General features: G+C 44.7%; 1 protein-coding gene across 3 annotated transcripts in view; it reads left to right on the top strand.

Annotated features, from left to right (window-relative positions):
• Window positions 1-27,627, top strand: part of LOC141094202 (uncharacterized) — a 42,665-nt gene extending 15,038 nt beyond the window's left edge. The window contains exons 2-11 of one of the 3 annotated variants that reach the window (XM_073579979.1): window positions 279-398; window positions 528-707; window positions 791-914; window positions 998-1,095; window positions 11,335-11,484; window positions 11,614-11,793; window positions 11,877-12,000; window positions 12,084-12,181; window positions 12,380-12,470; window positions 24,996-27,627. In XM_073579979.1, the coding sequence (XP_073436080.1) occupies window positions 342-398; window positions 528-707; window positions 791-914; window positions 998-1,095; window positions 11,335-11,484; window positions 11,614-11,793; window positions 11,877-12,000; window positions 12,084-12,181; window positions 12,380-12,470; window positions 24,996-26,773 (2,880 nt within the window). In that variant the 5' untranslated portion in view covers window positions 279-341 and the 3' untranslated portion in view covers window positions 26,774-27,627. The remainder of the gene's footprint in view (window positions 1-278; window positions 399-527; window positions 708-790; window positions 915-997; window positions 1,096-11,334; window positions 11,485-11,613; window positions 11,794-11,876; window positions 12,001-12,083; window positions 12,182-12,379; window positions 12,471-24,995) is intronic. The other 2 variants (XM_073579980.1, XM_073579981.1) reach the window with 2 other exon arrangements.
• The last annotated feature ends 223 nt before the right edge of the window (window positions 27,628-27,850 follow it).

A 27,850-nucleotide genomic window follows, 5' to 3' on the forward strand; every position in this document is an offset into this window, starting at 1 on the left:
TATCAGTATGTCTTTGGAATGTGGGAGGAAACCGGAGAACCCAGAGGAAATCCACGCAAATACGGGGAGAACATACAAACTCCTTGCAGATGTTGTCCTTGGTGGGATTCGAACCCAGGACTCCAGCGCTATATAGGTTTTATTAGTAGATGTAAAGAAGAAAACTAAATACTGTAAAATAATAAATCTCCTGATATGTTTCCCTTATTATCTCCAGTAATTGTATTATTACACAGGATTTTTATGATGTTACATCGGCTCATCTTCTTCTCATTCAGATCTCTACAATATCGGATCCTCTCAGTGAAGATCTTCTACATAAGAGAATTTTCCTGATTTAGATGGCAGAGAGGATATTACACCTCACCCTAGAGATCCTCTTCTGGCTTACTGGAGAGGTGAGAGATTCTGATGACGTCACATTACATCATTCTTGTCTATGGGAATAACAGATGGACAGAACTGGAGAGGTGAGGACTCTGGAGATGTCTGTAGTGAGATTTATTAATGTGCCTTTCCATAACCAGGATTACACAGTAGTGAAGAAGACCTCTAGTGAGCGCTGTCAGGACCCTGTGTCTGAGGGATGGGGAAGACCCCTGAGCCCAATCATGGGGCCTCCACCTCACCCCCTGATCCATGAGGACATCAATGACCAGAAGATCCTAGAACTCATCTACAAGATGATTGAGCTGCTGACTGGAGAGGTGACACTGCTGGGAATGCTGGGACATTATACAGTAACACTATGAAGGGATCGGGGGGATGACGGTATCATTGTATGTGTCAGGTTCCTATAAGGTGTCAGGATGTCGCTGTCTATTTCTCCATGGAGGAGTGGGAGTATTTAGAACGACACAAAGATCTGTACAAGGACGTCATGATAGAGGTTCCCCAGCCCCTCACATCACCAGGTAATAGACAGGACTAAATACACAAGGCCTATAATTATCTGTATGTAAAGAATGAATTCAGTCCCTGTATGTGTTTCCTCCAGATTTATTCAGTAAGAAGACAACACCAGAGAGATGTCCCCATCCTCTTCTTCCACAGGACTGTAAACAAGGAAATCCCAATGTTCCTCAGGATCATCAGGTAGATGGAGAGAAGGTGTCAGGAGATCTCCACTATGATGTGTAGACGGCTGTGAAGGTCTTGTGCTCAGTCTTGTTTTATCCACCAGTATTATATGTTTTATACTTGTGTAATGAGAGTGATGGAGATGGCAGGATTAGAGCTCATCATAGATGTGACTTCTCCATCTGTTAGTTAACAGCTGCCAGCCAATCGGAGGCTGGCAGCTGACGTCAGCTGCAGCGCACATGTCGCCGGCATCTGGTGTCGCTGTCGTTCGCCGCCGAGTGCGCGCTTCAGCTGCGTGGAGGGAGCTTCGCTGCAGGAGTGTGGCCAGGTAAGGAGAACGTGTTTTGTTTTTTTTGTTTTTTATTGAAAGGGGCGCCGGCAACCCGGGGGCAGAATGGACATGGGGGCTGGGGCAGAATGTGAGACACGGGGGCAGAATGGACATGGAGGCTGGGGCAGAATGTGAGACATGGGGGCAGGGAATGTGAGACACGGAGGCAGAATGGACATGGGGCAGAATGTGAGAGACGGGGGCAGAATGTGAGACACGGGGGGCAGAATGAGACACAGGGGCATTATGGACATGGGGCAGAATGTGAGACACTAGGGCAGAATGGACATGGGGGCAGAATGTGAGAAACGAGGAAAATGTGACAGTGAAACACAGGAGGGGGCAGAATGTGACAGTGAAACACAGGAGGGGCAAAATGTGAGACACAGGAGGGGGCAGAATGGGAGAAGCATGGTGCAGGATCATGGAGCAGGATGGATACAATGTAGACAGAAGGGGCAGGATCGGGAGATCATATGGGGCAGAATTGATACTCGTGAGGGTGATGTGGATTTTTTGGTTGGGTGAATTTACCCCTGTGTGTACTGTGGCCTGTCCTGATTAGACAGAGTCTTATTGAGCGCTCAAGGAAGGAAAGACGCCACACACTGTTAGCAGCAATACCTTCCAGCAGAACTCTGGAAACTTTATTCATATTCATGGTCTTTTATCAGTTCGTATAAAGGAGTGGTTACTCATTAACATAAAGGCTTTACTTCTTATCTAATTGGTCAGTTTGAATACATGAACATATATTGGTGTCCGACCTGGGGTTACTTAGACACCACATGATTTACTGTCCGGAGTCTTGCACTCATCAGCAAGTCTCCAATATCGGCTGGACCATCTGGCCTTGCTTCCTCATTCCCTATGTCTGCTAGATATTTCTCAAGTCACAAGACAATGAGATGACTGGGTAGCAGGTTATTTCCACCAACTAGTTATAAGGTTCAAACTGTGAATATGTATCTGTGTGCATATAAGAATATATAAGAGTACATAAGTATATATGAGTATATAGCAGTATATAGCCTATAGCAGGCAAGTGAGATCTAGATTAAATACATATACATATATATTTCCATAACAATCCCCCCTTAGATATCACTTGCCCTAAAATCCTGCTCCTGGCCCAAAGCGCTGCAACTCTTTTGTGCTGCCAGTGAACTGACATATGCCTAGTGCATACATCCTCCTCTGTACAGACTTTTTGCAAATGGGCGGTCAGAAGATCTGTCCCTAAAGGGGGTGTGGTGCAATGTAATCAAAGTCTCTTAGTTAGCAGTCTATGCAGTCAGTGCATCTGTATTCTCTGTCAGGTAGGTAATTTATTCAGTCAGGGAGGTCATCCACAGCATCATTCCAGCTCAGGTGTATCTTCTGGTATGAAGGCCTTTTCCTGCAATGCGATGCGTGGATCCAGGTGGGGTTTTCCCTCCAGGTCGGTGGCGTCAGCACTTGGAGAAGGGCCATCGGATCTGGGATCGAGTGCTTCTTTTTATGGACTTTTCCCACCAACACTCAACACTATCCTGACTTCAGGGCGTGCATACCAGGCACCGAAACTGGACCTGGCAATGAAGGAGAAAACTCGAGAATGGACATTAGCAAGATTCTTGATAAATTCAATTACACATGCAGACAAATTATCATATTGCATAGTCAACTGCTAAGTAAAGAATACCCCTAAACTGGGTTTTTGACCCAAATAAAGTTTCATATTGGTGACAGCTTTTTCTGAGCCTATGGGAGTGTCTAATGCCAGGGTTTGTCTGTCTCTTGGGCAAATTTTTTAGCATGCTGCTCTTAAGTGTCCCACCTAGTCTATGATGCGGGATGGTGGGAAGTGTGTAGGCCTAAGTCTGACCCTACTGCTGATCAGATCTCTTGTGTCAGGTTTGCTGTGTATGTGGGTCCCTGATCACATGCTATTGCTTCTGGAACCCCCATATCTGCACACTATTTTTGAGAGTAGCTTCTTTGCGGTAGTCTTCGCCAACCGGTTCCTTACTGGGAAGTCTTCAGGCCAGACGATGTGGGGGAACTTTTCCCGCTTGTCCGATGTTGAATTTTGTCGGAGGCCAAACAGCTGCTGGGAATCTTTGCTGTTGAGGTGTGAGTTGAGTCCAATCAGGTCATTCACCTGTGTCTTCAATTCTATGTGAGGGCCATGTGCCTATTGAACCACCGTAGGGTACACACTTTGAGATAGACTGGGTCTGTCTTGAGGTAGACGTTTTGAGGTAGACGGTTTGAGGTAGACGGCTTCTTAGAGCCCAGTGCTTTTGCCCTTGAGCATCCAGCTTTCCTTCTCCTCCTTCCGAGTCTGATCCTGTTACTTCTTGTACAGGTTTCAGGAAGTCATTTTGTCAGGTTTAGTGACTAGGTTGTGGTAATTGACATTCTCTAAGCTGATTGTGGGATTTTAGCTGAGGTTTCGTCTATGTCCGCGCCTCCCTCTGTATGAAGACTCGGGTTAGACTGTGTCAGAGGAGGACTTGGGACTCTTTGCATTGGTACAGATCCAGCCGGTATTCTCCGGGAATGAGGGGGAAAGGTCAAAACTGTCGTAGCCTTGGGATGCCTTCGGACTCATGCAGCTCGTCTCGGGGAGTGTTGCCGTGGACTGCCAATCGTAGGACTGTGCTGGAGAAGAAGCTTCCCCACGAGAGGGTGGTGGAGGACAATCTTCTGGAATGTTCTCCATCAAATACGTCCTTTCTGGTAAAGGTGGGCACCATTCTTCTGCCTCAGAATTCATATCCACGTCAGAGTCTTCATCCTGGAAGAGATTCAGCTTGTTGGCTGGTGGAGGAGGAGGCAGCACTTCTGTCCAATTCAGAGATGGCATCTTCAACGGTTTTCCCATTGACTTCTGTTTGCCAGGTTTTCTCGTCTTCAGTCGTCATGTAGTAGCTGTCTGGCTCTGCGACCTCTCCCATTTTCCATTTTGTCTTCCTCCGGCTGTTTTTTGGCTGCCACGTCTGCCAAGTTGATGCCCCGTGTCTCTACTGTGTTCAGTTTTCCGTGTGCCTTGACCTTCAACACTGCCACCACTTTTAGTAGTTGAAGGGCGTCCAGCAGGTCTCTGATGGCTCCATGGTCCTTCACGGTCGATCCGCTTGCTGTGATGAAGTTTCTTGCAGCCCAGATGGGTCCGAAGTCAGGTGCCATGTCATGCGGGTACCTGGAAGTTTTTGTTCTTCGCAATCTGGCAGGTCTTTCATCAGCTCTATTAGCTCCGCTTCTTGGGCTCTTGGGCTGACAACCATCTGGACCATAGAATGTCTTGATTGCTGGTCGCTGCACATCCCGTGTGGAACCTTCCTTCATCATCTGCAAAACTGGAGCCATCTACGGTATCTTGCAGATTTTTCATCTGAGGGCCCGTATCCGCATCCCCCCTTGGGAGTGGGAGTAGAGACAGGTAATGGCTGAGAGCACTGAAGAGTGGTGGAGAGCAGCCTTGTCAGGAGGGCGTGTGCTGCGGGTATTGTTTTAATGCAGGAGGGCCCCCCCTTGCAACTGGATCCAGGCCGGCTGAGAGGTAGTCTAGAGGCCTCTGGTTTTCCTCCGTGGGTCTGTTTTAAGCCTGGCCAGTAGCATGACCTTCTCCATCTTTGTCCTAGATGATCCTCTGGCGCTGGAGCCGGAAGCAGTGCAGCCATTTCACGAACCTGGTGTGGTCCCTCTGGGCTGAGAGTTTTCCTGGCCCATGCCAAAGTTCTTAGGCCGTTTTTTAAACAGCAGTTCCACTTAGACCTCCAGTTGGTCAGAGGCAGTTTGGCACTGGGTGATGAGCAGCGGATGCTGGGCCTTCTTAGCGTCCGGGGTTCCAGACTTGAGTGACACCCGCACTTGCGCAACTTGAAGTCTTGAAGTCTCCCTTGGGCCATAGGCTTCTGGGTGCTATGTCCAGCACCTCCTTGGGTAGGCTTGCACTGGTTGTTCGAGTGAGGCTCTTGTAGGGCCACCAGCATGATTGATTCTTTCTGGGCCTGGGGTGGAGAGGAGGTCAAGGTCACATCTTCATGGGAAACTTTAGTCACCTTCAGTTCCTGCAGTAGGTCTGCGTTCATCAGGTGGGGTGGGCAGATTTCCACCATAAACTGAAACAGGATAGAGTATCCTGGCTGTGTCCACATGCTCAGGGGCTTGCAAGCTGGGGAACGTCTGTCTTGACCTGCAATCCCCATATAAGACACACGGTGTTCTGATAGACTGGTGAGGTCGAGGATTTTCACTTCTGACTGCACCAGTGTCCACAAGGAATGATATGACAGCCCCCCTGTGATTTGAGGTATTAGGTCCGTTGATGGGGTTTCACCTGTCAGGGGCGTGGCGTCTGGCGGACCCGGTTTCGCCTCTGTCCTATGGACAGGGTTCTTCATTGTCTTCTGTGTTCCTTTCTTGGCCTATTCCTCTGCGGGATGACCTGGGTTGCCGGGGTGCTGTGCACTGGTTCCGGAAATGGCCAAAGTTGCCACAGTTGAAACACTTGCCAGCTCTCCTAACTCTGTGTGATAGTTGCTCCTCCACGTCAGTGGCCATCATGTCAGGGCCTGTCCGTACTCCTGGGAGGGACTCAATTCTTCTGGCTACTGCGAGCAGGACATCTACTGCTATTGTCCTGTACTCAGGCCTGGCCACTATCAGTAGTTTCTTGATTGGTTCTCTTAGTCCATGCACAAAGGCCTGTGCCAACATTTGTCCGTGTACCTGATCATGAATAGTGAAGCCTAAAATTTGGAATACTTGCCTCACTCTGCCATGAAACTCGTCTACAGACTCTGTCTCGGCTTGGCTCATGTTATGCAGGCTGAGTGCTTGTCTGGCGTTGGCCCACTCTCTAAGCTGTTCAATTAGCTTTGATCCTGATTCCCAGGAATGCACATCTAATTCTGATGGAAGCTTGAAGTGTTCCTTCATGATTGGCCAGAATGTTTCACCTGCTTTAATCTCCATTATGGACCAGAGATCTCTCCAGGTTGCAGCATATGTCTGCTGACTCTGCTGCATTCTTCGGTAAAATGGCATGGGGTCCATAACTGGGTCTGGCAGATTTCTTAGAATACTGAACACCTGACTAGGGGTGAAAGGCACATAGTGTAAGGGTTCTGGCTCTATCTGCCCCTGCCTACTTGGTGTCTGTGAGTTTCTCCTAGTGCTAGGTAGCATGTTTGTCCCTCCTTCATTTTCATCAGAGGAGGGACTGTGCCATTGTGTGATTGTCTTTCTGTGTGTGGCACAGGTGTGTACATCTCCCCATGAGACTGCAGCTCCGTGTGGCACATAGGATCCTCAGTCTCAGCAGGTGCAGTGTCTGATGGCCCACACCTCCCTTCTGCTATCTGTTGTATCGGGAGGGCACCTGCATTGTCATGTGTGGGGAGTGATTCACTTTCTTCTCCCGGTGTTATAACTGTCTCTTTAGAGAGAGTGCCCTGTGGAACTAGGGACACTTCATTGTCTGGATCTGGCACTGGGCCAGCTGGTGACGATGAACTGAGAGATGGGTGAGGAAAAGAAAGAGAGGGAAGGGTGGAGGAAAGATTTGGAATAGGAGAAGAAGTGAAAGATAGTGGAGGAGAGTGGGGAGGAGACAAAAAGGGAGGAGATGGTGAAGACAAGGAGGAGGAGGGGGGAGGAGAGGGATGAGAGGTGGGCATTGGTGATGAAGATGGAGAGGGAGGAGAGATAGGATAGAGAAAAGGAGGAGGAGGAGAAGGGATAGGAGGAGAGATAGATGAGAGGGGAGGAGATTGTGAGAATAGCGGAGATAGAGGGAGGAGAGAGTGATGGGAGGAGGGAAGAGTGAGGAGAGAGGAGATGGGGGGGCGGACTGCCCCCCCATCTGCCATCACGGAAGGCATTCTTAGACCTGTGGTCCTTCTCAGACGGCACAGATTAGTATGCCACTGAAAACACTTTTTCTACACGTAAAAAAACAATCCTTTCTTGTTCACACTATCTGCTAGCACCTTCTGCGCTGTTAAATCCTCTGTCACTTTAACAAAATGCAGACAGCAATTGAGCTCAACTAGCTACTTCCCTTTTTTCGTTTCATTCAATACATTATGCCATGCTACAGTTTAAAGAAAAACTGTTCTTGCAAAAAAACACGTACTATGTCTGTTTTAAAACTGAAAAATGTGATTACTAGAAACTAAAACCTAAAAACTGATAAAATGTCACAAAAAAGTGGAGAAAACCTAGAAGAAATAAAAAGGGAAAATGATTTTTAAAAGATTTTAAAACCAAAAAAGTTGATAAAATAAAACAGTATATAGTATATAAACTTTAAAAGAACCACTTAAAAACAACACAATAAATTCAGGGAAAAAACCAAGGGGAAAAAAGAAAAGGAAAAAAAATAAAAGGTACAAATCAAGAAGTTGGTAAACCTTGGAAAAAACACTCCAAAAAGAAAATAAAAATCAGTACAACTTCTAACAATAAAAGGGTTAATGTAGAATGTAGAATGCAGGCACCCAACTTCCTCTTTTTTTTTTTCCCTGCCTGCATCTCTCAGTGAAATCTTCTGAGAACAATGTAAGGGGAGGGGGGGTCAGTGCCCAAAGACTCAGCTTTCTCAAAACTTCTAACACTGCAGTAACAAGAGCCTCTACCAAAAATGCAAAATAAAACATAAAATAGGGAAAAGCAGAGTCCAAAATATAACGATATGAAAAAAAAAATAAAAAAATATTATATATATATATATATATATATATATATATATATATATATATCAGGGGCACCCCCTGCAGGCAAAATAGGAAGTTTACAATACAAAAGAAAAAAAAAACACTTTCTGCTTCAGATCTTCGCGGAAACCTGCAATGAATTCACATATATAAGAAAAAAATCCGGCACTCCCAAATGCAAAAAGAAGTTCCTTTTTATTTTTCACAGCTTAATAATCCACATGATGTACATTCAATAACGTTTCGGTCTCTATAATGGACCTTCTTCAGACATGTGGAGCTGTGAGAATCGTCACGTGCAGGAAAACATGCGCTGTCAGTTGTATGCTGCCATAAGAAAAAGTGCGCACTTTTTCTCCTCCGGTCAGCAGGATCCCCGTGCGTTTTCATCCACGGCCTCGAGTTGGGCGTCAATTGATGTGGATTTTTTGGTTGGGTGAATTTACCCCTGTGTGTACTGTGGCCTGTCCTGATTAGACAGAGTCTTATTGAGCGCTCAAGGAAGGAAAGATGCCACACACTGTTAGCAGCAATACCTTCCAGCAGAACTCTGGAAACTTTATTCATATTCATGGTCTTTTATCAGTTCGTATAAAGGAGTGGTTACTCATTAACATAAAGGCTTTACTTCTTATCTAATTGGTCAGTTTGAATACATGAACATATATTGGTGCCTGGGGTTACTTAGACACCACATGATTTACTGTCAGGAGTCTTGCACTCGTCAGCAAGTCTCCAATATCGGCTGGACCATCTGGCCTTGCTTCCTCATTCCATATGTCTGCTAGATATTTCTCAAGTCACAAGACAATGAGATGACTGGGTAGCAGGTTATTTCCACCAACTAGTTATAAGGTTCAAACTGTGAATATGTATCTGTGTGCAGTATATATGAGTATATAGCAGTATATAGCCTATAGCAGGCAAGTGAGATCTAGATTAAATACATATACATATATATTTCCATAACATAACAGGATGAGAGAACATATGGCTGGAGCCAGGAATGAGACACACGGGGGGCCAGGATGGGGGATATTATTACCATAGGGGCTAATTAAGGGATACTATTACTGCAGTAGTGTATTTATTTTATTTTTTTGAGGATACTGTTTTAAATGGGGGAGGTCCTGTTACTGTGCAGAGTGACACTATGTTGCCTTTTTTTCTTCATCTGGTGTAGTGTAGAAGTTGGGGAAAAAACTAAGTAATGTGTTCTGCAAGTGGAGCTCTAGATAACTATGTTACATAGAGATTAGTGTCATCTGCAAATATTGAAATTCTACTCTCTATGCCCCCTACAAGGTCATTAATAAATATGTTAAAAAGAAGCGGGCCCAATACTGACCCCTGTGGTACCCCACTGCTAACCGTGACCCAGTCCGAGTGTGCTCCATTAAAAACCACCCTTTGTTTCCTATACCTGAGCCAGCTCTTAACCCACTTACACATATTTTCCCCTATCCCCATTGTTCTCATTTTAAGTATCAACCTTTTGTGTGGCACCGTATCAAAAGCTTTTGAAAAGTCCATGTACACCACGCCCACTGCATTTCTTTGGTCCAGTCCAGAACTTACCTCTTCATAAAAGCTTATCAGATTAGTCTGACAGGAACGGTCCCTGGTAAACCCATGTTGAATTTGGGTCATGAAGTTATTCTTCTTCAGATACTCCAGTATAGCATCTCTTAGAAAACCCTCCAGAATTTTACCCACAGTTGAGGTTAGGGGGTTAAACTGCCAGGATTGTTATTGCAGCCGCACCTGTGCCATCCCTGCGGTGTACATCTATGTTCTGGGGCCCAAAAAGGTTCATTTTTTTTAAAACAATTGTTTATTGCGTGAAAAAATAAAATGTGTCTTCTGCTTTTTCCATCTTTTTTCTTTTTACAACAATTTTTGGAGCCAATTTTCTTTAGAAACGTTTTTATATCTGCTTTATTTCTGGTGTTTTTCTTGTAATATAGGAAAGTCTAAGGCCAAAAATTAACCCCATAAATCACTGTACATGGAGACTTTGGGATCAGATAATTTCTGTTCTTGGTGTTTGTGGGAACAAAAAATCTTTTATAAAAGCCTCAAACTTCTGTGTGTGAATCAGAGCTGAGATCTAACGTGAAAGAAGATTACAGTGCGGGGAAGACGGGAAACCTTCATATAGACGGCCGGTGGGGATGGAGTCAGTGACGGACTCTGGACAAATATGTTTCTAGAGCCGTAGTAGAAGATGAAGATGTCGTCCTCATCATGAAGTAGTTATTTCTCCTGTCACGTGTAATGAATATCTCCTGCAGTATTGCTAATGCCGATTCCAGTGTCGGTAAGGCTAGTTTCACATTTGCGGAGGGAGGTCTGTGCACTTCCTTCGTGAAACCCCGCCCACTGCCACGCCTCCTCTGGTCAGCTCTGCTTATTTATGCATGCGGCTTCATGCGGCCTGCGTAACCTATCTTTAACATTGGGTACGCAGGCTGTGCCGCAGTATGCGGAAGCCGCCCCCGCATAAAATTCCAACATGATGCGTTCTACGCAGGTCGCCGCGCCGTCAAAACGACGCATGCAGCGGCATCCGCATACTGCGGCACGGCCTGTGTACCCAATGTTAAAGATGGGGTGCGCAAGAAGAATGCATAAGTAGGTGGAGCTGACCGGAGAAGGCGTGGCAGGGGCGGGGCTTCACAAGGGAAGTCCACAGCCCTCCGTTCGCAAATGTGAAGCCAGCCTAAATGAGACGAGAATTAGCGTTATGGAAGATGAGTCTATGAGAAACATATTCAGCTGCCAACTCCGAGGAGGAAACTGCTTGTTGTCTGTTGCCTAAAATATAATAATAATAATCTTTAATTTTTATATAGCGCTAACATATTGCGCAGCACTTTACAGTTTGCACACATTATCATCATTGTCCCCGATGGGGCTCACAATCTAAATTCCCTATCAGTATGTCTTTGGAATGTGGGAGGAAACCGGAGAACCCAGAGGAAATCCACGCAAATAAGGGGAGAACATACAAACTCCTTGCAGATGTTGTCCTTGGTGGGATTCGAACCAAGGACTCCAGCGCTATATAGGTTTTATTAGTAGATGTAAAGAAGAAAACTAAATACTGTAAAATAATAAATCTCCTGATATGTTTCCCTTATTATCTCCAGTAATTGTATTATTACACAGGATTTTTATGATGTTACATCGGCTCATCTTCTTCTCATTCAGGTCTCTACAATATCGGATCCTCTCAGTGAAGATTTTCTATATAAGAGAATTTTCCTGATTTACCCATCAAAGAAGGATATGGACAGAGACAAGATGGCGGAGAGGATATTACCCCTCACCCTAGAGATCCTCTTCCGGCTTACTGGAGAGGTGAGAGATTCTGATGACGTCACATTACATCATTCTTATCTATGGGAATAACAGATGGACAGAACTGGAGAGGTGAGGACTCTGGAAATGTCTGTAGTGAGATTTATTAATGTGTCTCTCCATAACCAGGATTACACAGTAGTGAAGAAGACCTCTAGTGAACGCTGTCAGGACCCTGTGTCTGAGGGATGGGGAAGACCCCTGAGCCCAATCACGGGGCCTCCACCTCACCTCCTAATACATGAGGACATCAATGACCAGAAGATCCTAGAACTTATCTACAAGATGATTGAGCTGCTGACTGGAGAGGTGACACTGCTGGGAATGCTGGGACATTTTACAGTAAAACTACGGAGGGATCGGGGGGATGACAGTATCATTGTATGTGTCAGGTTCCTATAAGGTGTCAGGATGTTGCCATCTATTTCCCCATGGAGGAGTGGGAGTATTTAGAACAACACAAAGATCTGTACAAGGACGTCATGATGGAGGTTCCCCAGCCCCTCACATCACCAGGTAATAGACAGGACTAAATACACACGGCCTATAATTATCTGTATGTAAAGAATGAATTCAGTCCCTGTATGTGTTTCCTCCAGATCTATCCAGTAAGAGGACAACACCAGAAAGATGTCCCCGTCTTCTTCTTCCACAGGACTGTAACCAAGAAGATCTTGATGTTCCTCAGGATCATCAGGTAGATGGAGAGAAGGTGTCATGAGATCTCCCCTATGATGTGTAGATGGCTGTGAAGGTCTTGTGCTCAGTCTTGTTTTATCCACCAGTGTTATATGTTTTATACTTGTGTAATGAGAGCGGTGGAGATGGCAGGATTAGAGCTGATCATAGATGCGACTTCTCCATCTGTCTGTGACTTTTACAATATTTGTTTCAGGGTGAAGATCTGACCCATATTAATACTACAGAGACATATGTGAGGGGTGATGAGCGGTGTAAAGAGGAGATTCCCACATATGACTACCCAGGTGAGTAGTAACCACTAAATGCAGAGAAGTCACAGATTCTTCTCCCAGGGAAGATATGTGTCTTTGTACCGTGTTAGCCTGTAGATACAAATATATTCAGAATTGAGAGCCCTCAGCGGTTGATTCCTTTTAATGGCTAACTGAAAAGATGGTAACAAATTGCAGGCTTTTGATACTACTCAGGTCTCTTCATCAGGCATAGACTAATACAAAATCTGAAGAATCACATATTTATACACAACACAGCACAGAAAGAAATAATGCAATAGATAAGACAAGTGACGTGAAGCACAGCTATCATTATGGGAGAGTGATAAACAGCTGTGGCCATAAATATTGGAACAGTTCATAGATAAGGAGTGTGAATGTTTTATTCTCCTCTGATTGGGGTCTGGTTCTGTGTTGTGATGCCCCAACAAGGTCTGGGGAACAAATTCCTTAACTGATGTAAAAAGACATATATCCATGAGACACATTCATTCCTGCATTGAGATTCTTCTCAGTCACCGGCTGTGGCTGCTTTGTCGGTGGTGTAGTCCGGCCGTATCACAATCGTGTGATCACCATTTTGCCTCTAGGCCACAACATTCTCCTCCTCCCAAAACTGTTCAAATGACTTTGGGCATTGAAAGCCCTTTTCTATAGAACTTACAACCTGGAGGATCCATCTACCCCCTGGGAATAGAAGATGCTGACCGTTACCTGCCCAGGTCTGTAAACTGCAAACCCAAATGAGAGCGTACGTAGAATATACAAGTTAGAAAATCACTTGGAAAAAAATATTAGCAATATTGTTTTCTCTAATCTTGACAGGACCCATAGTAGCTCCAATGGTCCACCATAAATAAGTGCAACTCCAGTTTACTGTTGGAGTTCTCCCCTCGTACATACAATGTTGTTGGGGATGTAACATAGAATAAAAAATATGTCTTTTTTTACCTGTTCATTCTGTATGATAGTTTGATTGTGGTGGGATTGTCCTACGTCACTTATGTGAGTCTGTAATTCCCTGATAGTCTAAAAAAAAGCCTAAGATGTAAATGTAAAGTGAACCTGTCAGCAGGATTGTGCACAGTAACCTACAGACACTGTCAGGTCGGCGCCGTTATACTGATCACAATGATACCTGGTGATGAAATAATAGTGTAGATATTATTGTTGATAATGCCTATAATGTTGAGGCTTAGAAAAAAAAAATTACATTCAGCAAAATGACACCGGCAGCACCTGTCCAGTATCATCTATCTCTTACTTATAGATACTTATAGTGGAGCGCCCCGCGGGGCCTGGGGGTACTCGTTACCGGGCCCGTCGACTTCAATGGGGGACGGTGTCATGGCGGCGGTGACCCGGTCCGTGGCCCAGAGGCGTCCAGTAAATGTAATAGGGGAAAGTTGTGTGGTATTTATGTGGTAAAAGTAAAGATAATTTTTATAGATGGTGAAATACGTGACGCCACCTGTGGTATTCTGGTCAGAGGTGACTAGCGCTGCGGTGTTACTTCTCTGGGATGGATGTTGGGCGCAGCTATGATGTTGTAGCCCTCCACAGGTAGGGCAATAGTCCCAGGGCAAAGATGTTAAATAAATAGTAAAAATGGCTGTAAACGTTGGGGTGCAGATAAATGAGAGAAAGACACAGAGAGGTGCAGTTTCTTTACATTTAACTGGTAATAGGTTGCAGTCCGGAGTACCACATACAGGTGATGGAATGAGTCCGGCTCGCCTGGAGGCATTCAGGGGATCCACCTTGCCAAGTGGGGATTTAGGACCTTACTTTCTGCACTTTGTGTGTGGGTCTCCGCTGTATATAACTATGCTGCGACCCTCTATTCGTGATGGTTTCACTAGCCTGTATGGATGTCAGCGTGAGCCTATTCCACGGGTACCGTTCTCTTCACCGTCGGCCCTGGGCTCCTTATCTGCTGCCGTGCCCACAGGTGATCAATGTGCACAGGAATTTACAATTCCCTGTACTTTCAGATTCGGCTATCAGGGCGTACAGCACCTGTCAGCCTAGGACTCTGATGTCCCTTTTCTCTTTATTAGCGCTTCACTCAGGGGTCTGCTACATGCAGTATTTTAGCTTCCCCAGAGTTTCTCAGTCTCTGCTCTTGTCCTTTCCCTCTTCACAGATCAGCTGCCTGTCTTTATCTGACCGGATCTTCCAGAAAGATCTCTTTACCTCACGTCCTCACGTTTAAACTGTCATTTCTCCTCACAGCTGTTTTGTTTCCATGACAACTTCCTCAGCTGATTTCTAGCTGACCCAGCAACCTCCTCTGCTGGCCAGAAATTATAAGGCATCTCCCTTTTCTGACCTGCAGCAGGAAATTGTGATTAAATATATGCTGCCTGGCATGGGGGTCCCTTTTCTGCCTCCAAGCATGACTTCACCTCTTAGAGGGAGGTAATGTCACTGTGACAACCAGACTCTGGGTTGTCACATTAGATGCTACTGCGCAGGCACCACCATCGCTGGTGACATTTTTCTGGATGCAATTTTTTTCTAAGCCTCATATTAGCCACAATATTATAGGCATTATAAGCAATAATATCAATGCTATTATATGAATTATGTAAAAATGGGGGCAGGTCAGTGAGGGATCAGTGACCTGTCATAAGCAAATACAGATGCATATGTAATCAAAGCATCACATAAAGCCCCGCCCACAGCCCCGCCCCAAAGAACGAGAATCTCATTAACTGAAAACTACAAATACAGATTAAACAACAACCACAAGATGGATTTCATCACCAGGTATCATTGTAATCAGTATAACGGCGCCGACCTGACAGTGTCTGTAGGTTACTGAGCACAATCCTGTTGACAGGTTCACTTTAAGACATCTCCGCTCTGCACTATTATTCACAGTTCTCTTTAAATGCCTAATATTTCTTCTTGAAAGTCATCTGACAGAAAATATTGGCCCTTACGATAGTTTAGATTGTGAAATCACCGAGACCCATATGCTAATTACACCAGAGAGGTTTCACCACTAGTTACTCAGATTGGGCCAGGGTTACTAGTGGGGTACCACAGGGTTCTGTATTGGGCCCCATACTATGTAATATATTTATTAATGATCTAGTGGATGGCTTACACAGTAAAATATCACTATTTGCAGATGATACAAAACTATGTAAGGTAGTTAACACAAAGGAGGACAGTTTGCAACTACAGACAGATTTGAGTAAATTGGAGAATTGGGCTGAAAAATGGCAAATGAGGTTTAACACAGATAAGTGTAAGGTTATGCACATGGGAAGGAGAAACAGATGCTACAATTACTTACTAAATGGGAAACTGCTGGGGAAATCAGACATGGAAAAAGACTTAGGCATCTTAGTCAATAAGAAGATACATTGGAGTGCCCAGTGTCAGGCAGCTGCCACCATAGAAAATAGGGTCATGGGATGCATTAGAAGAGGTCTGGGGACACGAGATGAAAACATAATTCTCCCTCTGTACAAATCACTCGTCAGACCACACTTGGAGAATTGTGTGCAATTTTGGACGCCGGTGCTCAAGAAAGACATTACTGAACTTGAAAGGGTTCAAAGGCGGGCTACTAAAATGATAAATGGAGTTGGTTCACAACCTTTCTGGGTATTGTAATCGAAATTAGGTCTATTTACTCTAGAAAAGAGAAGACTTAGGGGAGACTTAATATATATGTACAAGTATATCAGAGGGCAATACAGAGATCTCTCCAATGAACTGTTTGTACCAAGGACTGTGACAAGAACAAGGGGGCATTCTTTTCGTTTGGAGGAAAGACAATTTCTGCACCAGCATAGAAGAGGGTTCTTCACGGAAAGAGCAGTGAGGCTCTGGAATTCTCTTCCTGAGGAAGTGGTGATGGCCAACTCACTGAATGAATTTAAGAAAGGAATGGATGCTTTTCTTGTGAGTAACAGTATAGAAGGTTATGAATAACAGAATATTATAGGTAGATGGTTGACCCAGCTTAGGGGAAGGATTTTTTTCCCTGTGGAGAAAATTGGCTTCTACTCTGTGGGTTTTTTTGCCTTCCCCAGGATCAACAATGCAGAACAGCTGCACTAAAAATAGGCTGAACTAGATGGACATAAGGTCTTCCTTCAGCCTTCAAAAATATGTTACTAAGTTACTATGTTATTTATTACTGATGAAGACTGTTGAGTTTGATCATTTCAGATGTTATTGTCTATAGTCAGTTTTCGACTACAGTAGCTAGTGTCCAAAATGATCTGATTTATCCTCTTCCTGTAGCCAGTTTTGTGTTCCTAATCAGGCCCCATTTTTAAAATCTGACGTGTGTGACTTGATGTGGTGATAAGTTTGGAATTCTTCACAAAGGATAATAGAAAACAAATGTATCTTATAAATTATTTTCCAACTTCGCACAATACCCTATATACGATTGTGCACTACTGTCTGGGCACATGGCAGTGTTCAGAAGGGAAGGAGCACCATTTAGCTATTTGACTGCAGATCTTGCTGGAATAGTTTGCAGACAGGGCCGCCATCAGGGCATTACTGCCTTGACTGGTGTATGGGGCCCGGTGGGTAGAGGGAGCTCGCATCGGGCCCCATCTCATCTGCTCACTGGGCCCTACTGGCAGGCTAAACCGGGCTTTAGTGGCAGTTCAACGCTATTGATGCCTGGGCCCGCACGTCAATAGTTAACAGCTGCCAGCCAGTCGTAGGCTGGCAGCTGATGTCAGCCGCAGTACACACGTCGCCAGCATCTGACACTGTCATTCGCCGCCGAGTGTGCGCTTCAGCTGCGTGGAGGGAGCTTCACTGCAGGAGCATGGCCAGGTAAGGAGAACGTGTTTTTTTGTCTTTGTTTTTTTTTTATTTTTATTGAAAGCGGCGCCGGCAACCCGGGGGCAGAATGGACATGGGGGCTGGGGCAGAATGTGAGACACGGGGGCAGAATGTGAGAGACGGGGGCAGAATGTGAGACACGAGCAGAATCGCATGGGACAGAATGTGAGACATGGGGGGCAGAATGGACATGGGGCAGAATGTGAGACCCAGGGTCAGAATGGACATGGGGCAGAATGTGAAACATGGGGGCAGAATGGACATGGGGGCTGGGGCAGAATGTGAGACACGGGCAGAATGTAAGACACGGGCAGAATGTGAGACATGGGCAGAATGTGAGACACGGGCAGAATGGACATGGGGCAGAATGTGAGACACGGGGGCAGAATGTGAGACACAGGGCAGAATGTGACAGTGAAACACAGGATGGGGCAGAATGTGAGACACAGGAGGGGGCAGGATGGGAGAAACATGGTGCAGGATCCTGAGGCAGGATAGGTACAATGTAGACAGATGGGGCAGGATCGGGAGATCATATGGGGCAGAATGGATACTCATGAGGGCAGTATGAGAGAACATATGGCTGGAGCCAGGAATGAGACACATGGGGACCAGGGTGGGGGATATTATTACCATAGGAGCTAATTAAGGGATAGTATTACTGCAGTAATGTATTTTATTTTTTTGAGGCTACTGTTTTAAATGGGGGCAGGTCCTGTGACTGTGCAGAGTGACACTGTTGCCTTTTTTTCTTCATCTGGTGTAGAGTAGAAGTTGGGAAAAATTAAGTAATGTGTTCTGCAAGTGGAGCTCTAGATAACTGTGTAATTTCCTGCAGAGACGAGCCCTGGCTGGAAGATGTAATGGCGGTCTGTGCTGGATGAAAGATGAAAAGCAAAGAAAAAGGACTTCACCTAGAGAAGTCACTGGTGAGTCAGTGTGTTAGCTGTACACTGACACTATATACAGAGGTCCTGTGTATAATGTCACCGGTGATCATTATACTACCTGTACATTGACACTATATACAGAGCTCCTGTATATAATGTCACTGGTGATCACTGGATTACCTGTACACAGACACTGCATACTAAGTACAGATCTCCTTTGTATAATGGCACTTATGGTGATAGTATTATGTTTTTTATTAATGATCAGTATTGTAGTATTCAGTCACCATGTGCTGGTAATATGTGGTCTGGCCATGGTGCGGTGGTATTTGTCCCTTGTATGTGCTATTATTCTGTCACTGTTGTGGTAATGTGGTCTGGCCATGGTGTCGCTGTATTTGTTCCTTGTATGTGGTATGTCATGTCTGCCATGTCTGTTTTGCCTCATGAACCCTGGAGCAGTGTGCACGCGCATCTCATGTCTGCTATCCTGCATGTTCCCTAGAACAGTGTGCACACTCACCTCATGACTGTTGGGCTGCAAGATGCCATCGTTTCTGCTCTGCCTTCTGTGATCATCTCTGTTTTCCAAGAACCCCTGATCATTTGTCCTTTCTATGTTCCAGCACTCTCTGGTTCTGCAATCATCTCTGCATGTCTGGAAACTTTGATCATGTGACCTTCCCTAGGTTCCAGCACTGTCTGGTTCTGCAATCATCTCTGCATGTCTGGTACCTCTGATCATGTGACCTTCCCTAGGTTCCAGCACTGTCTGGTTCTGCAATCATCTCTGCATGTCTGGAATCCCTGATCATGTGACTGCTCTCTGTGATCCTGAGGATCTGAACGCAGGGTGGATTGATTTAAATCACGCCGATTTAAATCATGATTTAAATCACGATTTAAATCAAAAGATTTTTTTCTATTTAAATCGGATCGATTTAAATCATGATTTTAATCATGATTTAAATCACTGATTTAAATCAAAAGGTTTTTTTTTAATATAAATCACGATTAAAATGAGAAGTGAGAGCAGTGTGCATGTGCGCCCATAGTTACACGGACGAAACTAGGGGCAACGATCTAACGCCAGGGTGAGGGGGGGACCCCAAAGTAAGTAAAAATCTTTTTTGTTTTACTATATGGCAATAGGTAGGTGTTTAAAAGCAGCATGTCTTAATTGTATAAACTATTAATAGCCTCCACATTTTGTTCATACTGCCCCTTTAATTCCACACTTCTAGCTTGGTTTCAGTTTTGGTTTAGTTTCTTTTTCCCTGCATTCAGTTGACATGCCCAAACTTGTTGGATAGTCAGCAGTACTTGGCTCAGGCTGTAGTAACATCAGCAGTGCTTGGCTCAGGCTGTAGTAACAATCAAACTTCATAAGTGATCTGTGTGAGCCATGGCAGCAGGTCGTAAGAGAGACCCTATTTGGGTTCATTTTGTTGAGATGCCAGCAGCAGATCTTGGAAAGAAAGGTGCAAGAGCAAAGTGCAAATACTGTCAAAAGGATATCCAAGGACTTGTTTGCCGTTTGAAATCACATTATGAAAACTGCAACCAGAAGGGAAATGAAGATGTTGATAGTGATACAACTAATGTCAATGAACCCCCACAGCTTCTTATGCACCAGGAGCCTAGTACTAGTGGTAAGTCTGGCAATTAATTTACAACCTATTTTTTTAACAGACATTTTACTGGGATGGTTAAAGTCTATGAAAAGAAAAATGATTTAAAATCAAAAAAATCTGATTTAAATCAAAAAAATCTGATTTTTTTTAATTTTTTTAAATAAAATCAAGATTTTTATCCACCCTGCTGAACTGGAAGTTCTCCCCTGGTCCTGACCTGGAAGTACTGGTGCTACGGTGCTATATGAGACCGCCCCTCCCTATTGGCAGGGCCTGATTATTGTGTTGCTTCCCTGCATGGCTGCTTGGTCTGCTGGGTCGCTCCCTCTATTCTGTGCCCTTGCACTCTGCTCTGTTGTGCGTCTCTGCACACGCTCTGTGCTCATACTCCGTCTCGTGTCCAGTCTCTTGTCTCATGTTTGTCCATTGTGCCATGTTTGCCCTTGCCTTGCTTTGACTTGTAGTACTTCTGCTGTTCTTTGTCTTTCCCTGTTTCGCCATGTCTGGTCTTTGCTATTCTGAGCCTTGTAGTACTTCTCATGTTTCTTGTCTCTGCCTGGTTTTCCATACTCCTTCCTATGGTGCTCTCTTGCACATTTCCATGTCTAGTCCCAAGGTGCTCCCTTGGCCCGGCTCTGGGCTTCGGCCTACGCTCCCCTGCTAGACTCTGTCCTCGCTCTGTCCTGGCTCTGTTTCTGCCTATGTCCCGCTCCGTGTTCCGTACCTTGTCTTGCCTTGTTTCTCGCCTAGTCTTGCCTTGTTCCTTGCCTTCTCTTGAACCCCGGTGTGGGTTCCCCTTGGCCGTCTCCTGTGCCGTGGTAAGTGCCTCGTGTTTGTGTACAGCCTTGTGCACTGGCCAGTGAGGTGTTCCTCCTGCTTGGCTCCTAGTACGCAGCCCTTCCTTGAACCCTGGCGTGGCTCCTAGCACGCACCCTGCCTTGAACCCTGGCGTGGCTCCTAGCACGCACCCTGCCCTGAACCTGGCGTGGCTCCTAGCATGAAGGTTCCTTTGCCCGCCTCCTGTGCCTTAGTCGTGCCTTGTGCTGGTGCTACAGCCGTGTGCACTGGCCAGCGAGATGTGCGTACGGCGTGGCTCCTAGCACACGTCCTGCCCTGAACCCTGGCATGGCTCCTAGCATGCACCCTGCCTTGAACCCTGACCCTGGCGTGTCTCTTTGCACGCGCAGGACTCTGCTTTGTTATCTTGTGCCTTTGCGTGTCTCTATACACGCACACTGTCTTATTTGTTACCTTGTGCCTTGGCGTGTCTGTATACATGCACCCTGTCTTGTTTGTCAAACCTTGAACCCTGTCTTGTTTGTTAAACTTTGAACCCTGTCTTCTGTTGAACTATGAACCCTGGCGTGTCCCCTACACACGCACCTTGTCTTGCACCTTGCTTTGTACCCTGGCGTGTCCCCTACACACGCACCTAGCCTTGCACCTGACCCTGGACCCTGGTGTGCCCCTAGCACGCATCCTGCCTGGAATCCTGCCTTGGACCTCGGCGTGTTCCCTAACACGCACCATGCCTGGAGATCTGTCATGCCTCCTTGCCTGAACTCTGGTTTGCTTGCCGGATTCCCAGAACCTGCCGATCGCTGCCAGAGATCGTAAGCCTGATGACTGCGGCCTGATGTCCGGAGCTGATGTCCGCAGCCTGATGCCCTGATCATGTCGATCGTTGCCAGCTGTCCGATGCCATTGTGCCTTTACCTGTACCCAGGTGTGCCACCTGGCACGTACCATGCTATGGACCTTGGCGTGCCCATGCACGCACCTTTCCGTGTTTGCTTGTCCTCACGTTTTTACACTGAATGTGATCCTGAGTTATCCTAATGAAGATAACTTGCACCTACGTCTTGTCTTGTCTTGCTGTTATGAATGGGTCACCGAGGAGAAAAAAAACAAAACAAGCTAAGTCACAGAAAACCAGAGAGGTTGGTAACTATGCAGATTGCAGATCCCTGATCCTAACCACACAACTAGCAGCAGCCGTGGAGCATACCTACGATGATCCTAGACACTTCGTCACAGCCGGAGAACTACATAAGCCTGAAGCAAGAAAAGGAGAAAACTAACTGCCCCAGAGCAGACCCCAAAGGAAAGACAGCCCCCACACATGTATTGACAGTGACACAAGATGAAAGCACAAACACAGGCGAGAAAATAGACTGAGCAAACGATGGGGCCCAAACTAACTAGAAAGGATAGGAAAGGAAAGACACTCTGCAATCTGCAAAAAACCCTACAAAAATAATGTCCAACACTTTTAATAGAAAAATTAACCCTGAAGTCAATAGACTTCTCCAACTATATCAGCACTCTGAAATATTCTGAGACAGAGCACAAAGAGGCCAATCTAATAAGGGACAAAAAGCAAATTGGAAAATACAGGTAAATAAGAATGGAAATTCAGCACAGCCCCAGCCGGGGCTGGCTGACCACACAAAAAACTGAATAGACCAACAAAATCAAGTGTGAACATTAGCAGAAAAACTTAGCTTTAGATGACTGGAACAGAGCTGAAAACCAAGATCTGACAAGCCAGAAGGAATCACCAGCACCAGAATAGGGAGTCGGCTGTCTTAAATCCAGTCTGAGATTCCTCAGGTCCAATCGTCATCCTCATTATTAGGTGGCAGATCTCTACTGATTAAATCAGCCTCACTACCTCCTGTTACCACCAGAGGGAGCCTGGCAGGAGAACTCACAACTGGTGGACCAGAAAATAAACTCACAACACTTGCTTCCTGCTCGTCCTTGTTGTCAGACACTTGCACATAGTGTCCTCCTGAGCTGGCCGTCTGGTTCCAGCAGTCGTGATGGCTCACCCCCTTGGTCTTGCCCCTGACACTCCCTGTATAGGGGTTGGATTCTCACAAGTTTAGCTCGCCCTCGGTGGGTGGGTGCCACGACCCAGAGGGTCCACTCAAAAACGGCTCAGGAGAAGCTGAGTTCGTCACATGGTATTATTGGTCACCATGTGGTGGTAATATGGTGTCTGGTCATGGTGCGGTGGTATTTGCACCAAAACAAAAAAGTTCCAGCAACAAACATCCAAATCAGATTGTTGAATAGATGTTAAAACTTCATCTTTATTGCAATGCCTTTAAAAACATTTCCTTTTCCTTCCTCCTTTTCTATTTTACTCTGCTTTTTGTACTGATCACAGACATGGCTATGACTAAGAACATTTTTGTTCGAAGCACATAATCCCCTGGATTTACAATTTTAACAGTATGTTTTTAAAGGCATTGCAATAAAGATGAAGTTGTAACGTCTATTCAACAATCTGATTTTGATGTTTGTTGCTGGAACTTTTTTGTTTGATTACCACAGCTGCTTTTTTCGAGCACCATCTTGGAGTCCACACCCAAAGCCACAGAAATTCATCTAATGGTGAGCTGGATACTTTTTTTTTTCCTTCTATATTGATATGCAGTGGTATTTGTCCCTTTTGGATGTGATACTATTGGTCATTTTTAAAATTGAAAAATAAATATAAAAAAATACAGATACATTTTATTGGATATTTTAACCAATGTTTAATGGGTTAGAATAGAGTAGGTCTTGGCCAAAAGAGTCTACGTTGTCGTGGTGGCATATTTAAAAAATCTTGTGGCCAAAACAATAGCTGCTGGCTATGTGTGTGATCTGGAGATGGAAACTGTTAATGTGTGATTGGTGAGAAGTGGAGTTTTTCCAAGAGAGAGCGGTGGGGCCGTGGACAGTTCGAGAGGTGGAGCCTGGGCAGAGTCTCAAGCAGGCCCCGAAAATTTTGCAACTATGGGGCCCCAAAATTCCTAGTGGCAGCCCTGTTTGTGGACACAATGTATTGGGAGCACTGTTCATGGTCACCTGGCAGCTCAGAAGATGTCCACCATGAACATGCTTGGCACTACTTTCTCTGCTTTCCATATCCCAAGAATTGCCTTGCTCATCGCACTTTTAAACACCCTTACATGGAATCTGGACTTACACAGGGCCCCTTAGGGTTGAACCTTGGTGTTACCTTCTAATCTATGGTGATAGATGGCAAGAAGAATACTCATGTAGCTGAGTCAGAATCAGAAGGACAGAATACAGAGTCAGAAGACACAAGAGTAGTCAGTAAACAGGCCACGGTCACAACAGGAAACAAATACACAAGCCGCGAGTGGAGCACAGAGGACTGAACCAGAGGAGAACAACGCTGTATCTGGCAGATTCCGGCCATATGATTTGAGGTTTAGTAGGGTGTGGTCCTTTCCAATTGGCTGACGTAGGGAGCAGATTACTCCAGCTGGACAGCAGGAACAGAACCCAGATGAGATTGGACACACCATATGCAGGAGCCCTAATATAACCAAATGACAGAAAACCAGAACAGTCAAAATACTTAGAAGGAGTGAATCTTTTTTCTCCACAGCCACTTTCCAGAAATTAACACACAGTGGATGTTGGAGAGTGAAAATTACACATTTGCTATTTTATTACCCAACACATAGTGCCCAGATTGTGCTCCAGGAGACACACACCATAAATTAAGTGGGTTCTTCTCACTATAATATTGCTAAATACAGGGATCCTAAATGTTGTTTGAGCACAATGCAAGACTCAGAAGTGAGAGCGGATTTTGCAGGATTGTTTTATGGAAACCTTGTTGCTTTTCAACAGCCTTTGAGCCACTAATAGTGTGGGAACCTCTGTTTTTCCAGTGACAGATGATGGACCTGAGTGGGGAATTTTTTGTCTGTCTCCTTCCCCACCATCCTGTAGAATGTAAGCCTGAAAGGGCAGGGTCCTCTCTCCTCTGTATCAGTCTGTGATTGTTAGTTTGTTTACTGTAAGTGATATCTGTAATTTGTATGTAACCCCCTCTCATGTACAGCACCATGGAATCAATGGCGTTATATAAATATTAATAATAAAAATGAGAATTGGTATTTTCACCTAACTAACATTGGTTGGTTTCTTTTTATTCAATATTTGGGAGGCAGAATGAACAAACAGTTGAACACCACACACTACTGGCTCATCCTATAATGTTTTCTATTAGACTGTGAACTGTCATTGTGTTGGTAAATAATTACATCTTTTTACTTAGCTTGCCATTTTTATGGATAGTTTAAGTAGAAATGTTCAAAAATATAAAATTCATGGATATTTTATTAAAAAGAAAATAATTGTTTTTGTCTTGGCAGATGACTATACCAGGAGATCAGAGGGACAGCTGATATCTTCAATTTTTAAATCTGATGATCTTGAGATCCTACAAGATGCAACTGAAGTGAATGCTATTACTCTAGATATACCATCATCCATTCACAGCAAAGATCTGTCATCTGACCCTATGAAACAGGTCCCATCTTCTGATTCAATACCGAGTACTAAAGAAAATCAAAGTCACAAAAGAGACATTAAAAAACAAATTGCTCCTCAAGCAAAGAAGTTATTTTCATGTTCAGAATGTGGGAAATGTTTTACACAGAAATCATATTTTATTAACCACCAGAGAATTCATACACGGGAGAAGACTTTTTCCTGTTCAGAATGTGGGAAATGTTTTAACCTGAAATGGGATCTTGTTAAACACCAGAGAATTCACACAGGGGAGAAGCCTTTTTCCTGTTCAGAATGTGGGAAATGTTTTAACCGGAAAGAGCTTCTTGATAGCCACTGGAGAACTCATACAGGGGAGAAGCCTTTTTCCTGTTCAGAATGTGGGAAATGTTTTAAGCAGAAAGGTCATCTTGATAACCACTGGAGAACTCACACAGGGGAGAAGCCTTTTTCCTGTTCAGAATGTGGGAAATGTTTTAACAAGAAATGTAATCTTGATAACCACTGTAGAACTCACACAGGGGAGAAGCCTTTTTCCTGCTCAGAATGTGGGAAATGTTTTAACCAGAAATCGGTTCTTGATAGCCACTGGAGAACTCATACAGGGGAGAAGCCTTTTTCCTGTTCAGAATGTGGGAAATGTTTTAACCGGAAAGCGCTTCTTGATAGCCACAGGAGCACTCATACAGGGGAGAAGCCTTTTTCCTGTTCAGAATGTGGGAAATGTTTTAAACAGAAATCGGTTCTTGTTAGACATCAGAGCGGTCACACAGGGGAGAAGCCTTTTTCCTGTTCAGAATGTGGGAAATGTTTTAACAAGAAAAGTCATCTTGATGACCACTGGAGAACTCACACAGGGGAGAAGCCTTTTTCATGTTCAGAATGTGGGAAATTTTTTAACCAGAAAGGTCATCTTGATAACCACTGGAGAACTCACACAGGGGAGAAGCCTTTTTCCTGTTCAGAATGTGGGAAATGTTTTAAACAGAAATCGGTTCTTGTTAGACATCAGAGTGGTCACACAGGGGAGAAGCCTTTTTCCTGTTCAGAATGTGGGAAATGTTTTAACAAGAAAGGTCATCTTGATAACCACTGGAGAACTCACACAGGGGAGAAGCCTTTTTCCTGTTCAGAATGTGGGAAATGTTTTAACCGGAAAGCGCTTCTTGATAACCACTGGAGAACTCACACAGGGGAGAAGCCATTTTCCTGTTCAGAGTGTGGGAAATGTTTTAACCGGAAAGCGCTTCTTGATAACCACTGGAGAACTCATACAGGGGAGAAGCCTTTTTCCTGTTCAGAATGTGAGAAATCTTTTAACCAGAAAGCGCATCTTGTTAGACATCAGAGCGGTCACACAGGGGAGAAGCCTTTTTCCTGTTCAGAATGTGGAAAATGTTTTAACCGGAAAGCGCATCTTGATAGCCACGGGATCACTCATACAGGGGAGAAGCCTTTTTCCTGTTCAGAATGTGGGAAATGTTTTAACCAGAAAGGTCATCTTGATAACCACTGGAGAACTCACACAGGGGAGAAGCCTTTTTCCTGTTCAGAATGTGGGAAATGTTTTAACCAGAAAGCACTTCTTGTTAGACATCAGAGCAGTCACACAAAGGAGAAGCCTTTTTCATTTTCTTAATGTGGGAAATATTTTATTTTGAAATCAGCTGTTAATAAACATCAGCGATATCACATGGGGAGAAGCCTTTTTATGTTCAGATTGTTGGAATTGTTTTAACCAAAATTGGATCGTCTTAAAGGGGTTGTCTCTTGTTATTCCTCATGTTTGCTGACAAAAGGATAAAGCTTAAACTTTATTAATTCCAAATGTAAAACTATACCAATAATTCACCCCCTGAAGGTTAGTCAGAAGGTGACTAATAGAAAAAAACATATACCCCACGTTTCAGTATATAGGGTGAGGTGATGTATATACACTCACTCTCCAAGCCTCTCATTTCTACGGGTTTCATCATCCTCACCAAAGGCAACTCATTGAGAGACTATTTAATACTGACCTATATGCAAGTGAGACTAGACAAAAAAACACGTATCATGTTATCCAAAACAGTCGGAAAACTAGTCTTACATAGCAGACCCAAGACTTTAAACTATATACTTTGTAAGTTTATAAGCCAGTCCAGTGGCGGTCAGTCAGGAATAGAAAGTATGTGAAAAAACAGTATAATTATTGTGTCTTTTCTCCTATAGGGACTGCCCTAGTTTGGTATTGTAAGACCAGTCAATTAGTAGTACGGACATATTGTCCTAGACTAAACTCAGTTTTCAGACGGCCCAATATATACCACTCAGGGAAACTTACCTGCTCCAAAGATCATTACCAGCTTTTAACTAATGGCCATGCTGCGGTCTGTCAGGGAGTTAGTGCAATATCATTATAAAGGCTAGGGATATGTGAAATCATAATGTCTGGGAGACAGGGCCGGTTTTAGGTAAAGTGGGGCCCTAGGTAGGGATGAGCGAGCACAGTCGTGGGTGTTCGGTACTCGGGGAGTAATGAAGTACTCGCGGTACTCGGTACATAGCGAGTATTTCACTACTCACCTCACACTATTCGAATGTCCCGCCCAGCATTTGCCTATCACAGTAACGCCGCACCCTTCTTGCTTGTGGGCGGCATTACTATGATTGGCTGGCCGCCCAGCATCATACATGACTCATAGCCTGGCTCTATCTAGGCCCTGCTGCCGCCATT

This window comes from Dendrobates tinctorius, unplaced genomic scaffold (assembly GCF_039654945.1).
Source record: "Dendrobates tinctorius isolate UK_male_01 unplaced genomic scaffold, ASM3965494v1 ptg000063l, whole genome shotgun sequence".
NCBI classification, from domain to species: domain Eukaryota; kingdom Metazoa; phylum Chordata; class Amphibia; order Anura; family Dendrobatidae; genus Dendrobates; species Dendrobates tinctorius.